This window comes from Vicugna pacos, chromosome 6 (assembly GCF_048564905.1).
Source record: "Vicugna pacos chromosome 6, VicPac4, whole genome shotgun sequence".
NCBI lineage: Eukaryota > Metazoa > Chordata > Mammalia > Artiodactyla > Camelidae > Vicugna > Vicugna pacos.
Genome location: NC_132992.1, coordinates 14,535,179 through 14,550,975, shown reverse-complemented (window position 1 = coordinate 14,550,975; position 15,797 = coordinate 14,535,179). Strand labels below are relative to the sequence as shown.

General features: G+C 41.2%; 1 protein-coding gene and 1 long non-coding RNA gene across 2 annotated transcripts in view; both read right to left on the bottom strand.

Moving 5' to 3' along the window:
- Positions 1–6,009, bottom strand: part of MYO5C (myosin VC) — a 92,734-nt gene extending 86,725 nt beyond the window's left edge. The window contains exon 1 of the mRNA XM_072962408.1: positions 5,820–6,009. Within this exon, the coding sequence (XP_072818509.1) occupies positions 5,820–5,846 (27 nt within the window). The 5' untranslated portion in view covers positions 5,847–6,009. The remainder of the gene's footprint in view (positions 1–5,819) is intronic.
- A 9,169-nt stretch (positions 6,010–15,178) lies between these two features.
- LOC140696787 (uncharacterized) lies at positions 15,179–15,566 on the bottom strand. The gene is made up of 2 exons (XR_012073299.1): positions 15,421–15,566; positions 15,179–15,311 (listed from the first exon to the last, which is right to left on the bottom strand). It is a non-coding gene; the product is annotated as an uncharacterized lncRNA (long non-coding RNA).
- Between the last annotated feature and the right edge of the window lie 231 nt (positions 15,567–15,797).

Genomic DNA, 15,797 nt, shown 5'->3' with positions numbered 1-15,797 from the left:
GTTTCCTCTTTAGAGCTCTCTCTGCCCCGTCCCCAGGTTTTGGGTAACTTCCCATCTGCCCCACTGGCATGTGAGCTTCAAGAGCCCTGTCTCTGTGCCTGGAGCCCAGTATGATTTTCCCATAGCTAGCACTCCAATAGACATCTACTGAACAAAAATTCAAATTCCCAGTAGTTCCACCAATTAAAGACTAAACTTGGTATTTTAGTCTTTATGTCCCCTTTCCTACTCTTCTGAACTACCCATATGTAATGCAGTTGGATACACTTAATTTTCCAGAGTGGCTAATGAAATATAAAACTATAAAAGTTGCTTCTAATAGCCAAATGGACAGTTATTAAACTGAATTTGACCTTATTTTAGACAGAGACCCTGGCTGCATTTCTCTTGACCTTGCACATCTGAGTTGCAGCAGAACTTCTGTGAAGATGTCTTGTGAGATCCTCAAGCACAAGGAAGAAAAACAGATAGATGAAGGATAATATAATTGTGAATCTGTGGCTAAAACTGGTCACAACCTGAGTGATGATTAATTAGAAAGAGCAACTTAAGTCTATGGCCATACCACCCTGAATGCGCCCGATCTTGTCTGATCTCGGAAGCTAAGCAGGGTCGGGCCCGGTTAGTACTTGGATGGGAGAAAGAGGAACTTAAGAACGGTCTCTAGAAGGCTTATGCTTTAGAGCTGCTGTCTCATCCTCCATCACTCTCACCAATATCTTCGAGAAAGAACCAGAACACATGTATATCAAACATGCAGATGACATGATGAGTAAAGGCAATCAAGATTCAAAAAGGCTTTGACAAGCTGCAGAACACTAAACACTAAACAACAAGATGGAAAACTTAATAGGAATAAATGTAAAGTCCAATATTTAGATACCAGAATTTAACTGTATTCCAATAGCATCAATATAAAAAAACAAAAACAAAACCCTAACCTTTATTAAGCATTGTGTGTCAGGTATTGTGCTAAGGATTTTACACAGGTTATTTAATCCCTACAATGACTGGTGAGATTTAAATCCATTCTATGGGTGTGGACACTCAGAGAGGTTAAGTAACTGGCTCAGTGTTACCCAGTTAGTAAACAGCGGAACCAAGACTTAACCGCAGGCACCAGGCACGTGCGCTCCGGGGCAGCGCGCAGCTGCTCCACTGAAACAGAGCACTAACTCAGCGCCGCGCTGAGAGCAGCTCACGGGAGGCTGCAGCCCCACAAGTCCCGCCGCACCTTGGCTGAGCAGACCAGACCTAGAAGACAGTGCCGCTAAGATGGCATTAAGGAACTGAAATTCACCCAGAGGAAGGTGGCCTTGATGGTGAAGGGGCTGGAGTGATGCTATAAGAGAAAAAATGGGTGGTCTTGTCACTCTCCCCAAACTCTCAGTCCTGCCCACACGTCATTCTCTATATCTCCATGTCTTCCACTCCTGCCACCCAGCCTCAGGTCTCCCACTCCCCTCTGACGCTATTCCATGCCTGGTGTCTTTCTTACATCTTCAGGTGCCAGTCCTCCGCTGGTTCCCTCCCTCAGCCTGTGACCATGCTCAGGTGGCCCCTCCGTCCCTCACAGCTCTACTGAAAGAGAAGCAACGCCAAGGACCTCCTGGTGGCCCAGTCTCATGACGTTTCCTCAGCCTTCATCCTCCGTGACTTCCCTGCAGCTGTAGAACTGACTGCAGAATTGCTACGTACATGGTCTTCTCCCTTTGTTTGCTTATTTTATATTGATGATCACACAGCAGACACATTTTTGTGCCCTCATTTTCCACGTAACATAAACATCACCCCATGTTGTTACGAACTCTTCATAAGTACCATTTTTAATGGCTTCATGTACATCTCTATTCTTCTATCTATAGTTCACTCAACTCTAGCCCTCTTACTGGATATTTGGGGTTGGTTCCATTTTAGTTATTAAAAGAAATAATCTGATAAATATAACCAGATATTGAGGGAGGCAGCTGTGAAGTGAATGGACTTTCCACAAGTCCTCTGTGTTGGGAAAAGGTCAGATCCCCTAAAGAGGAGGAAGATGATAGAGGTGGTGATAGTGGGAGGTATTAAGAACACCGGCTTTTAACCCTAGCTCCTTTGCTTCTATATAAACTTAGGCAACTTACTTAACCTGAGCCATCTGTAAAAATGAGACAGCAATACCTAACACATGGCATTGTTTATTCAGATAAAGGCAAGACATTGTGAGGATAAAGCTCATGAAGTTCTGAGGATGGCATCTGGCACATAAGTACTCAGTGAGATAACAGTAACCATCATCATTATCTTCTTCATGCCCGTAGCTCTTTCTGAGAGCAGAAAAACATTCAGGCATGCGCACATCATTTACTACACCCCCACTGCTCCCCGTTCTCTAGAAATTCTTGGTCAACAGGGGAGACAGAGTTAAGGAGCTGGTACAAGTCATTGTGAAAAGTGCCTGGATGAAGAGGCAAAAATTTCTCAGAAAAGGTACTGCTCAAATTGAATTTGGAAGGTGCAGGCACTGGAAAGCAGAGCAGACAGATATTTCAAGCAGAGGGAGCCCCGTGCGCCAAGCCTTGGAGTGGCACGGCAGCAGGAGTGCACTGAGGGCGGCAGGAGCCAAGATAGGAGTGGGCAGGCATGGGGAGGGTACGTGCAGAGGTGGGACTTCGTGGCTGGTCAGTGAACCCGAAAGTGACGGGGGCCTCCAGAGGGGCTCAAGCACAGGATATCTAGGCCGGTTTTTCTCAGAGAGATCTCAAGCAGTGGAACTGCTGGGTCAAATGCTCTGAAAATTTCTAAGGCATGTTGCCAAATAGCTTTTGAAAAGGGCTGGGTCATTTTACACGTCAACCGGCAGCAACCACTCTCAACACACTTCCTCCCAGAAGTCCCCCTTCTCAGAGCCCCTCTTCCTGTGGCCCCATGCCAGCTTTCCTGTCTCCTCCTCCCTGCGATGGTTCCCTCTGGGCCCACTCTGCTCCCCCCAACCCCCAAATAGACAGAGTTCCATGGTCCTGTCTTGGCCCTCTTCCCTCCCTTGATGAGGCTCTCAGTGCCTGGGCTCTGACTAGTGCCTCTGGGCAGAAGACTCCCGGCCTATCTTCTACACCAGCCTCCAACCATCCAGACCACCGACCCCTGGATGCCCCCTCACCACCTCCACCCCTGCAGGTACAAAACCTGCCTCAGGACCTCCCTGCTATCTCCTCCCCGTGATGTCCCTGTCAGCAGCACCACCCTGCTTCGGTCATCTACGGCTCACCCACCTCCCTCACACACCCCAGTGCAGTCTCTCCTCACCCACCTCCACATGCTCTGCGGACTCCGCCTCCTCCCTCCATCTCCAATACTGCACCCCTAATTCTTTCCTGGACCCTTAGGATGACCTGCAAATTCAGCTACCTGACTCTCACACGGGCACAGAGTTCCCGGGGCACTGCTGGCTTACTCGACTTCCTAAACCCCTACCCTGAGTCCTGTGGTCCACACTCAAGATCCTCACTGGAGTATAAGGCCCTGACCTAACTCTGGCTGCAGGGACTCTCCGATTCCCCACCCTTCTGCCCAGCGGGCTCCTCCAGGCCTTCCAGGCCTCAGCAGATTGAATTACTTGATATTTCTCATTTCTCACGAATCAGAAAGCTCCTTGAGAGGAAAGAGTATCACTTTTAAAAAAAAATTTCTAACCTCTCCCCAGCAGAAATGCTAAACAAATGTTTATATACAGACGTGAGCACTCCTGAAATGTTTTATATACAGAAAATGCTAAACAAGTGTTTTATGGGAGTTAATACGCCTGTCTTCCACACAGGCAGGTGATGAAACCAGGGCCAGGCAGGTGACAGCAGTGTCAAGTGGGTGAGTGGGGCAGCCTGCAGACCAGGAGGTGAATGTCACACAGGGATCCCTGAATGGACAGCCCACCTGTCATCCTGCCACAGGGTCACCACTGGCCTCTAAGTGCAGAAAGGGGTTCCAGGTTGTTTTAAAACACTGTGAGGCTAAGATTGAGCAGGGAGAGTACTCCTGGGGGTTCAATGAGGCCAAGAGGCCCCAGTCTCAAGCTTCGATTTAGGCCAGTTAGCTAGTTTTATGGACCCAGGAGGGTGGGAGGGAGTGGTAGGGGAGCAAGGGAGAGTGTTTAGGGTTTTGTCTCAGTTTAAGGAAGAATTCTTTCACAATGCAAGTTCTCTAAAACCTAAACACGCAGCTACACAAATCAGGGAGCTTCCAACCTCTGGAATCGACAAAGTGGAGGCTGACTGGCCACCTGGAAGGGAGGTGGCAGCCTAGAGGCTCAGGAGCCAACCTGGACACAAAGTGGGTAGACATGGTCCTGAAGGCTCCTTCTGGCTCTGAGTCAGAGTCTCTGTCCACCCAAGCTCACCTCTAGAAAACTCATGCATGTTAGTTTCCCTGCATTGTGCCCGGTTGGTATTTAATAGATATTTGTGGTGTGAGGCACTAGATGACAGGGGTGCTCACACCCGTGTATTTTTGCTGCAGGAAAAATTGTTACTTAAAATGGATTCATCAACAATTTTCTCTGTCCTCCAAAGTATCTTCCAAGAACAGTTTTGCTCCAGAATTTTCTTTTACCTTCAGTAAGTTGAAGACCTAAGAAGGACTGTTGAATATCAGATGGCTCACAGCCTCACTGCTAAAACTATTCAAACATTTTTCATACAGAACTCTAGTTAATGGAAACACATTAGAGGGGGAAATACTGTTTGGTAAATTTGGTTCTGTATTGTTACTAATTAAGCAAAGTAGAAGAAAAAAGTTTGCCTAAACCATTGAAACAAATTATTTACAACAATCGTTTATACCTACAACCAAAATGTCATTTAAAATATAAAGCTAGGGCTTGTGTCAGAGGACACGGATGAATTCTAGTCTCATCCATCTGAATATTGGTGACCAAAGATTTCCCCCACTGGGGTACAGGAGGATCCGGCTTTATGGCTATTCCCATAGATTTTTTTTCAAAAGGGCCAACACTTTCACACTTTTTATCCAAATGATTAACCAAGCTCATCTCAGAAGGTTCTGGGCGCCTACTGGGAATACTAGCCTTCCTAAAAAAGGGGTAGAGCCCTTGGACAGGAGACCAGGAGGTTTCAGAGGAGTGCTCTACAGTGATTCCTGGAGTCAGAGTATATGAGAAAGGTTTTTTGTTTGCTTGTTTTTAAATAAACTGGATACCCTATAAATGTGCGTAAAGAGCTTGTGACTGCACCCCTGGATTCCCAAGAGCCCTCAGCTACTACTACGGGTGAGGCCTGGGCCACACGCACAGGCAGCCAGGGCTTCGGGCATCAGATGAACTTAAGTGCACGTGCAGGCGTTCTGAGAAGACCCAGGAATTCCAGAAAGCATCCTGACTACGGCGCCGGCCTAGCTTTTGTGCCGAGCTGTTTAAGTGGCTCCCGAGAGGGAAGGTTATGGGTCCTATTATTCACCCGTGTCTGCGTTTTCCACGTCCCCGTGGGCAAATCCACCTGTGGCTCAGGAGGAGGGGGCTGAGAGGCGCGGGTCGCGGGAGACGCGGGCTGATTAGCGACCCCTGGACGACAGGAAGCTCGGGCCCGGAGAAGCAGCCTCTCGCACTCGGTTTTCCCATCCCGAGGGCGCCTTACCCGCGGACAGAGACCAGAGCCCTCGGCAGGGTAAGAGGGCGACGCTCCCCAGGCCCCCAGCCCCTCGGCGGCCCCTCCCCGCGGCGAGCGCGCCAGGTGCACAGGTGCGGCCGGGCGCCAGGTACAGTCAGCATTAGCGCCGGGCCGCTTCCCTCGCGCGCGCCCTCCCTTAGATCGGGCTCCCCTGCCTACCTGCGTGTACAGCTCGGCCACCGCCATGGGCGACAGAGAGCAGCTCAGGGGCCGCCGAGGTGCGAGGCTCGGTGACCGGGCCGGAGGCTTTTTCAGGCCCCGGGCAGGTAACCTTCCGCTCCGCGCAAGTCGGTGCAAACCAGCGCAAATCAGCGCCGGGCCACCCTGAGGGAGAAGTTTCCTAGCGGCGGACTAACTTCCCCGAGGGCTGCAGCGCGGCAGGAGAGAAGGCGCGGATTGGCCCTGCCCGGCCCACCTGGCCAGTCCTCGCTGTGATTGGCGGGGCGGGGGCCGCGGGCGGGGCGCGCCCTCTTCCTCACAAGCGCCCGCAGTAAAGTGGGTCCACCTGGCGGGAAGCCGCGCGCTCCGCCCAGAGCCAGCCAGGCGGGGATTCGTTAGCTCTCCTGGCAGGAAACAGGTGTGTTCCAAGCTGTTCCCAGCCCGAGTTTTAGCTCCCCTTAGCGTGCTTACTGGAAAAAAGCAGAGGTTATAAACATTTGCATAGAAAACTGAGAAGAATCACCCAACTCTTAGAACTTGTTACAGTTCAGCCCGGAGATCATATTCAAAATCAGATATTAAAGTGAATAAGTTTCTTTAGTATGAACAATAACCATTTAGAAAATAGAACATAGAAAAAAAAAATAGAAAACAAGGTATCTGCAATATCAACGAAAATATAAAGTGTCCACTAACCAAAGTGCACTTGGCCCTTGTGGAGAAAATGTTCAGATTTCTCTTCAAGGATGTGAAAGAAGGCCTGACTAAACGGGAAGACATCGTTGCATGGATGGGAATATTTAATATTGTATGGGTGTCAACTGTATCCAAATTAATACATAAGCCTGATATAATTGGAGTCAAATTCCTATCAGGACTTCTGGAGAGTTGTAAAGTGATTTTATATTTTATATGGAATAAAAGTCCATGTGTAACTAAGACAGTTCTCAAAACAAAGAACAAAGAGGAGTGGTTCGCCCTACCATTTATTAAGGGATATCACAAAGCCATGGTCATTAAATGATGTGACACTGGCATGGGAATGGATAAATGAATAATGGAACAGAATGGAGTCCACCAACAGGACCCTGTATTATATAGTGGCCTGGAGAACCAGAGTGGGTGCAAAAAGATAATTTAATAGAAGGTCCCATTATGTGGAAGAAAAATACAAGCAAGTACATGGCAAACACTACATCCAAAAATAAACTCCAGATGGATTCATGATTAAAACTTAATAGTAAAATGAGGAAATTCTCAGAAAAAAATAGGGGTAATAAAATAGGGATACTGTCTCTTAAATGTTGGTTTAGGAAAGAATGAGTTAAGATCAAAGGAGCACAGCCGTGGACGGAAGAAATGTTGGATCTGAGGTCATCAGAATGGAAGATTTCTGTTCCATGAAGAACACCATTCACAAAGAAAGGCAACAAACTAGGAAATATATTTACAATTTAAAGAACAAATAATTAATATCTAGAATGTTAATCTAGAATATATAAGAAACTACTGTAAATTGGTTAAAGAAAAGATAGGAAATCTAGTTTTAAATATTGGACAATTGACAAAGGAAATGAATAGGCAATTTGCAGATGGGACACCCAAATGACTGGTTAGCATGTAAAGAGATGTCAACTTTCTTAGTAGAGAAATACAAATGAAAATGACATATCACTTTACACCCAGAAGATTAGCAACAATATTTAGGTTGAACAACATCACATGATGCCTAGGATGTGAGAAAATCAGAACTTATTTGCTCACTCAGCTGGTGGGAACTCTACAGTCATCCTTTAGTATCTAAGGGGGGTTTGGTCCCAGGGCTCCCAAGGAAATCAAACTCCTTGGATGCTCAAGTCTCTTGTATGCAGTGGCATAGTACTTGCACATAACCTACATACATCGTCCTGTGTGTTTTAAATAATCTCTAGATTACTTATAATACCTAATACAGTGTAAACACTATGTTAATAGTTGCTGGTTTTGCTTTTTTGGAAATTTCTGGAATTAAGAAATATGATTTTTGGGTCTGAGGATGGTTGAATCCATGGACGCAGACCCTGTGGCTGTGGAGGGCTGACTGTACTAATACTCTTCGTTCTAGAGAGCAATTTGAGAATACTTAGTGAAAATGAGTTTAGGCAGAAAAATTCTCACATAGTCACCCGAAGCAACAGTTAAGTAGATGTTCATCACAACACAGTTATATATCTCAGAGTTGGAAGCACTTAAATATCCATCGATAGGAAATGAGCAAATAAAACGGGGTATACGTAGAACGTGAAAGTGTACAGCTGCTAGTGGGATCTACTTGTATCCCTCAGAGAGACGTAAAAAACAATGCTGAACAGATGCCTAGCATAGGTCTTATATATATTTTTAAACTCCGTACTTCAATACCATAGTTCATGGATACGAGCGTATGTAAATAAACGTTTGTAAGATAAATTACAAAGACATCCACTAAGTATGCACAAGGGGATATTTATGAGGTTGAGGGAAGTGGGATTTGGCCTAAAGAAAAAAGGGAAACTAAAAATATTAAAAAGGGCTTGACATGGCCCAACACTGGTAAGTGCCAGAAAAAGAGAATTATGGTCAATTCAATTTTGTGCACCTATTGTCCAAAATGATAACATAAAGAAAAAGAAAAGGCATGAAGTGTATCAGGACAGCTGCCTGATTCTCAGAGTCAAGAAAGGAATCTGAAAGTCTAACTACTTTCTTCTTTACATAAAATTTTTATTGAAGAATAGTATGATGTACAGAAAAGTACACAAATAGTAAGTGTCTAGCTCAATGTGTTCTTACACATGGAACACAGCAATACACCCAAGTAACCACCACCCCGATGTAGACAGAACATTTCCAGCATCCTCACACTGTCCATGTTCCTTCAAGCCATTACCCCTCAGAGATAACCACTGTTAAGACATCTATCACGATAGGTTAGTTTTACCAACTTCAGATGTTTTTATAAACGGAATCATGTATGCAACTTTTTGCACCTTGCTTTTTATATGACATTTATCCGCACTGTTGCATGTAACTATATTCTGCTAATTTTTTGTTCTGAATAGTATTCCACTGTGTAAATATTCTACAACTTACTTATCCATTCTCTTATTGGGTTGTTTCAGTTTGTGGTGATGAATTTCAGGGCAGGCCACCCCAGGATGTGCCACTCTGGTATGCAGATTATTTTGAGCTGAAAACAAGCAAGGCTCTAGAGACTAAGGAAGAAACTTTGAACCCTTACTGCCTAAAAGAATTTAAGATAGGAGGCCTGTCCCAGGAAGGCACTATCACCATAGACAACTCTAGTAAAATATGAATTAGATGTGGGAGACAGGGAGGCACCTAGCAAGGTCTGTTTGCTCAAAGTCCTCCCTGTGTCCCACTGCCTTTGGATGGGCCAGTAAATATTCATTTACCAAACATTAACTTTATCTTCCTGTAAATTACCTGACTTCCCTTTAGAGTCTCAGATCCCCCCTACTTCTTTCTCCTTTGTCCAGAGTAATATATATATATACACACACACATACATATATACACCTCATCCTACCTTGCTGTTTTTTGGAATTCTCGGATTCCCCAAGCTCACATAGTAAGTTTGATTTTTCTCCTGTTAATCAGCCGTCTTTCATTTTAATTGCCAGCCAAAAGAACTAAGAGGGAAAACCTCCACTCCCCAAAGTGGCTATTATGAATAATACTGCTGTGAACATTTAGTACATAGATCTTTTGCTGCACAGATATTTATGTATTTCTGTTGAGTAAATAAAAGGAATAGGATTGCTGGATCATTAGGTCTGAAAGTGCTCAACTTCAGTAGATAGTGCAAGAATTTCTTAAACTTGTGTCAATTTCTACCTCTATCAACAGTATGCCAGATTTTCACCTGTTTAATATTCTCACCAAAACTGATACTTTCAGTTTTTTAAATGTTTGCCTTTCTGATGAGTGTGTTGTGATATCTCATTGTGGTTTCAATTTGCATTTCCACGATGACTATTTGTTGACCATACTGGCATTCTCTTTTCCAAAATATCTGTTCAAGCCTTCAGGACACTCAAACTGCTCTTCAAACAGATTTACAGCAAGTTCTCTTTTCAGCCGCACATCACTTTCAGTGCTGTTTGCTGTCTCTGAGTTCTTTCCCCATCTCTGCCCTGTGAACTAGGCTGCTTCTGGTACTTCTGGGCTCCCCACCTCTGCCAGTTTAGGTTTCAATCTTCTTGGGTCATGAAAATAAATAACACTTGTCATCTGTTTTTCATCTTCCAAAATTTGCTGTCACTTTTATTCCATTCTCTTTCTCTTATTGAAATTTTTTTAAATCATTTATTGGTGCTTCAGGAGGAAGAGGAGCTCAATACAAGCATTAAATCCACAATCTTTCTTTACGTATTTTGGTCACACATCCTTTATCAGATATATGATTTGCAAATATTTTCTCCCACTGTGTGGATTAGCTTTTCATTTCCTTCATGGTATCTTTCACAGTGCAAATTTTCAAATTTTAAAGAAGCTAATTTATCAATTATTTTTCTTTTATGGATTACAATTTTGGTGTTGTATCCAAAACATCTTTGTCTAGCTTAAAGTCACAAAAATTTTCTTCTACAAATTTCATTGTTTTAGCTCTTATATTCAGGATCATGATCCATTTTGGGTTAATTTTTGTGTGTACTATTGGGGTAAGGGTCTAAATTAATCTTTTTTTTTAAACATTTGGTTATTGAATTGTTCTAGTATCATTTATTGAAAAGAATTGAATTGAATTACCTTGGCAGCCTGGTCAAAAATCACTTGACCATAATTTCAGGATGTTCATTTCTGTTCCATTGATTTATGTCAGTATTTATCCCAGCACCATCCACGCCTGTCTTGATTACTGTAGCTTCAAAATCATTGAAATTGGTAAGTGTAATTCCTCCAACTTTGCTTTCCTTTTTCAAAATTGTTTGACAATTATTCTGAGTCCTCTGCATTTTCATATAAATTTTTGTTTCAGCTGGTTAGTTTCTACCAAAAGCCTGCTGGGATTTTGTTAGGAGCTGTGTTGATTCTGTAGACCAATTTGGGGAGAACTGCCATCTCAGTAGCACTGAGTCTTCTAATTCATGGAATGTTTCCCTGTTTGTAGTTTTCAGTGTACAAGTCTTGCATTTCTTTTATTAAATTGATTCCTAAGCATATTATTCTTTTTGATGTAATTATGAATGACTTGAATGTTTTCTGAATTTCATTTTCAGATTTTTTATTGCTAGTATATATAGTTGATTTTTGTATATTGATCTTATACCTTATGTCCTTTTTTGGATTCATGTATTAGTTCTAGTAAATTTTTTTATGGATTCCTTAGGATTTTTCAAGTATAAGATTATCATTTGCAGATAAATACACTTTTTACTTCTCTCTTTTCAATCTGGATGCCTTTAACTTGTGTGTATGTGTGTAGGGGTGTATGTCTCATGCACTGGCTAGAACCACCAGCACAATGTCGAATAGCAATGGTAAGAACAAATAGACATCTGCCTTATTCCCAATCTGAAAGGGAAAGCATTTGGTTTTTTGCCATTAACTATAAGTTTAGTCATAAGTTTTTTCCACAGATGTCCTTTATCAGGCTGAAGAAGTTCCTCCTATTCCTAGTTTGTTACTATATATTTTTTTAATGATGAATAGGATTTTGTTAAATAATTTTTCTCTGACTATTGAGATGATCATTAGGGACTTGTTCTCTATTCTGTTAATATGGTGTATTACATTAATTGATTTTTGAATGTTAAACCAACTTTGCATTCCTAGGATAGATCCCACTTTGTCATGGTATGTAATCCTATTTATGTGTTGCTGAAGTTAGTTTATAATGTTTTTTGCAATTTTTGGGGTAATTTTTTTGCATCTATTTTCAAAAAGAATATTGGTCTGTAGTTTTCTTTTTTCATGATGTATTTTGTTTGGCTTTGGTATCAAAGTTGGTTGGTATTATTTTTGTCTTTAAATATTTGATAAGAGTTACCAGTAAAGCCATCTGAGCCTGGGCTTTTCTTTATGATAAGATTTTAAACTACTCTTTTAACTTTTTTACTTGTACATATATTAAGTTTTATATCCTATTGAGTCAGTTTTCATAATTTGTATCTTTTTAGGAATTTGTCCATTTCATTTAAATTGTTTAATTTGTTGGCACAAAGTCACTCATATTATTCTACTATAATTCTTTTCATTTCTGTAGGGTCTTTGTAATGGGGCCAGGACGAGGGTGAGACAAGTGAGGTGCCAAAGGTGCAGAATTTAAGGAGGTGACGCACTCACAGGTGTTAGCCTTGTTTTTGCCTGACTCTGCCTCTCTAAACTTCGCATCCTAAGTGCCCTGCTTGACTTATCTACTTATCCTGCTCAGAAGTGATGTTCCCTCTTTCATTCCTGATTTTGGTAATTTCTTTTTTTTGTGTGATCAATCTGGGTAAAAGTTTGTCAGTTTTATTAATTTTTCATCATTTTCATTAATTTTCTCTCGTCTTTCTGTTTTCTATTTCACTGATCTCCACTCTCACCTTTAGTATTTCCTTGCTTTTGCTTGCTTTGAATTTAGTTTGCTCTTTTCCCTAGGTTCCTAGGGTGTAATCTTAAATTACTGATTTGACATGTCTTTTTTTTTTTTTTAAATAAAGGCATGTAAAGCTATTGATTTCCTTCTGTGACCTGCTTAGGCTACATCCCATGAACTTTGTTGCATTTTTGTTTTCTTTCAGTTCAAAATATTTTGTAATTTCCTTTGTGATTTCTTCTTTGTTATTTAGAAGTGTCATATTTAATTTCCAAATATTTGCAGATGTCGAAAATTTCTCAGTTGATTTCTAATTTGATTCCATTCTCTTGTGGTCAGAGAACATTCTTTATGTGATTTCAGTACTTTTAAATGCACTTTAAGACTTGTTCCGTTGTCTTGCATATGATTTATCCTGAAGAATGATCTGTGTGCACTTGAAAAGAACGTAGGTAAAGTGTTCTATAAATGTCAGTTTAGATCAAGGTGGTTGATATTGTTTTCAAGTCTTCTATATTCTTGCTGATTCTCTACCTAGTTCTGCTACTAACTGAGAATAGAATATTGACAGTTTGGGGAGAGGAGGATGATGGGAGCAGCTCCAGGCAAGAATGTCAGAATCCCAGTTGTTGCTGTTGTTTTTTAATTTAAGTACAGTTGATTTACAATATTGTGTTAGTTTCAGGTATACAGCAAAGTGATTCAGTTATATAAACTCTTTCAGATTATTTTCCATTATACTTTGTTACAAGATATTGACTATAGTTCCCTGTGCTATATAGTAAATCCTTATTCTTATCTATTTTTTGTGTGGTAGTTTGTATCTGTTAAACCCAAACTCCTAATTTATCCTTCCCCCAATCCCTTCCCTCTTTGGTAAACAGAGGTTTTTTCCCTATGTCTGTAAGTCTGTTTCTGTTTTTGTGTATAGATTCATTTGTATTATTTTTTTGATTCCACATTCTCTTTTTCTTAGTTAGCCTAGCTAGAGGCTTATCAATTTTATTGATCTTTTCAAAGAACCAGATTTTGGTTTCCTCTATTAAGTTCCTGTCCTCAATTTCATTGATTTCTGCTCTAATATTTATTTCTTTTCTTTTGCTTACTTCACATTTAATTGTCTCTTCCCTTTTTGGTTTCTTAGATGACTGATTTTAAGTCATTCTTTTTTCTCCCTATTGTATGCATTTAGTGCTATAAATTTCCCTGTAAGTACTGCTTTCATTGCATCCCACAAATTTTGATAAGTTGTACTTTCATTTATATTTAGTTCAAAATATTTTACAATTTCTCTAGAGATTTCTTCTTCAACCCATGCATTAATTAAAAATGTGTTGTTTAATCTCCAAGTATTTTGGGATTTTCCAGCTATTTTTCTATCATTGATTTCTAGTTCTACTATTTTAATTCTATTGTCATCTGAGAGCATACATTATATGATTTCTATTTTTAAAAAAATTTTTAAACTTGTGTTTTATAGCTCAAAACATGATCTGTGTTGGTGTATATGCTGTGGGTTTATTTATAAGACATTAACAAAAATCCTTTATAGCCATATCTTTATTTGAACAGTTTTCTGTAATAGCTAGGAGAATACAGAATTAATGATGCACATTTACTAAGTACAACATTAGACAACTACAAATTTAGAGCGTAAATGTCTATCTGATATTGTTTTGGTTTTCATCTTAGCACTAGGTGATATCTATTGAAAATCCATGTTTCAAAGTCTTTTGTTGAATTATTAACTTACTTTTAAAAATTCCATGTGAGATATGCTGGGGTGGGTTCAGTTCAAAACTAGTGTTTGTTGATAATGCTTTTCACTTCTCAAGACTTTTTCTTCCTTTCTAATAGATGAATATTTTACCTAAGGACTTTTCAAAGATTAACTATATCATGTTTTTCTATGTAGGTCAAAGCAGAATTCCTTTTCCAGATCCAACAAGGAAAAATATTTGAAAAACTGTAATGTTCAATATCATGGTAGTTAAAAGGCATATCCATTTCACAGTAAATTAACAATTAAAGTTAGTAAGTGAAATACAATACACTATATGTCATAAGCTCATTTCTGTGCAACATTGTTAGAGCAATTTAAATTTTCCAAGGACACAAGAAAGGTAACATTCCTCTAGGCTTCCACAAAAATACATAACTAGTAATCATAAATTATAACACATGTATCCACATTTAAAGGAAAAACTCACCATTTGTTGGAAAAAATTAAATGGCTCAAGTGATGTAAAGAGCCTGAAATGTAAGCTAAAACTTTAAAAAATATAGTAACAATAAGATATTTGAAACTACTGACTCTGAAAAATGCTTGCAAGTGAACTGACCTACTAAGCATTGAATTATACACACCGGCTTCAATGCAAAAAACATTTTTCTTTCAAGTACTTCAAGCAACAATACAGTACTAACAATCTGTTAGTCATTTTCAGGCATTTTATGAATCTAATAACACCCATTAAATTGAGCTCATGAACATTTCAGCTGGACCAAATTATAAAATAAAAAAATGTATAAAATGCATTTTGGCAGCTATTTTACATAGTGCTTTTAAGTTCCTGATCTATTGAGAAAACTACTGTAGCTCCAGGTTGATTTAATTTAGGGTAATACAGTGGATTAGACTTTCTAGCACTTTCTTGATTTTACTTCATCTTTTATATAGCAAAAGGTTCTTAAAAAAATTTTTTTAACTAATGTCCATGAAAGGTTTTACAGTTGTACCCTTTAGCTTCACAAAGAAAAGTCGGCGGAAAGCAAGCCATTTAAGTATTACCAAGAATCTAACTTATCTCTGTATTTTCCCACATGTTCATTTGCTTATTTGTGACAGAGCCTCCAAACTCGAGAACACTCTGTAAGCCCACATTTCACTGGCTCTGAGATTGTTGCTGCCTCAGAGTTCTCTCTCATACCTGTTTGGAAATAAGGGAAAAGAAAGGAAGGAGAAGTAACAGGGAGGGCCGGGGCGGCTGCTGGGGTCACGGGGAAAGGGAAGAAAGGGAGAAAGGAGGCTGCACCCACCTTGACAAACTGGGCAAGATAGCCTTTCCAGGCAGGACATCCCCTTCACAGAGGAGAAGTTTCAGAGAACTTAAGGCAGCACTAGGAGGTGAGGGAGCAGGGGTTAAGGCGGCCCCCACAGCGCAGCCTGAGAAGAAATCACAAAGCATTTATCTACACATAGAGCCCCTCTGCACGCGGCGCACACAGCACACCTCCTGGCTCCAAAGGCGGCACCAGCAGCGTGCACACACGGTCACGTTCACACACACTGACTGGCTGGCATGCGCCTGCCCGCCGGGGAGGACGGCCCTCAGAGGGGCCCCAGCGGCGCGGCCCGCGGCTGCGGCCGCCCTGCAGGCTGCCCAGCCCACCTGGGGGCTCTGACGGCGACTCTG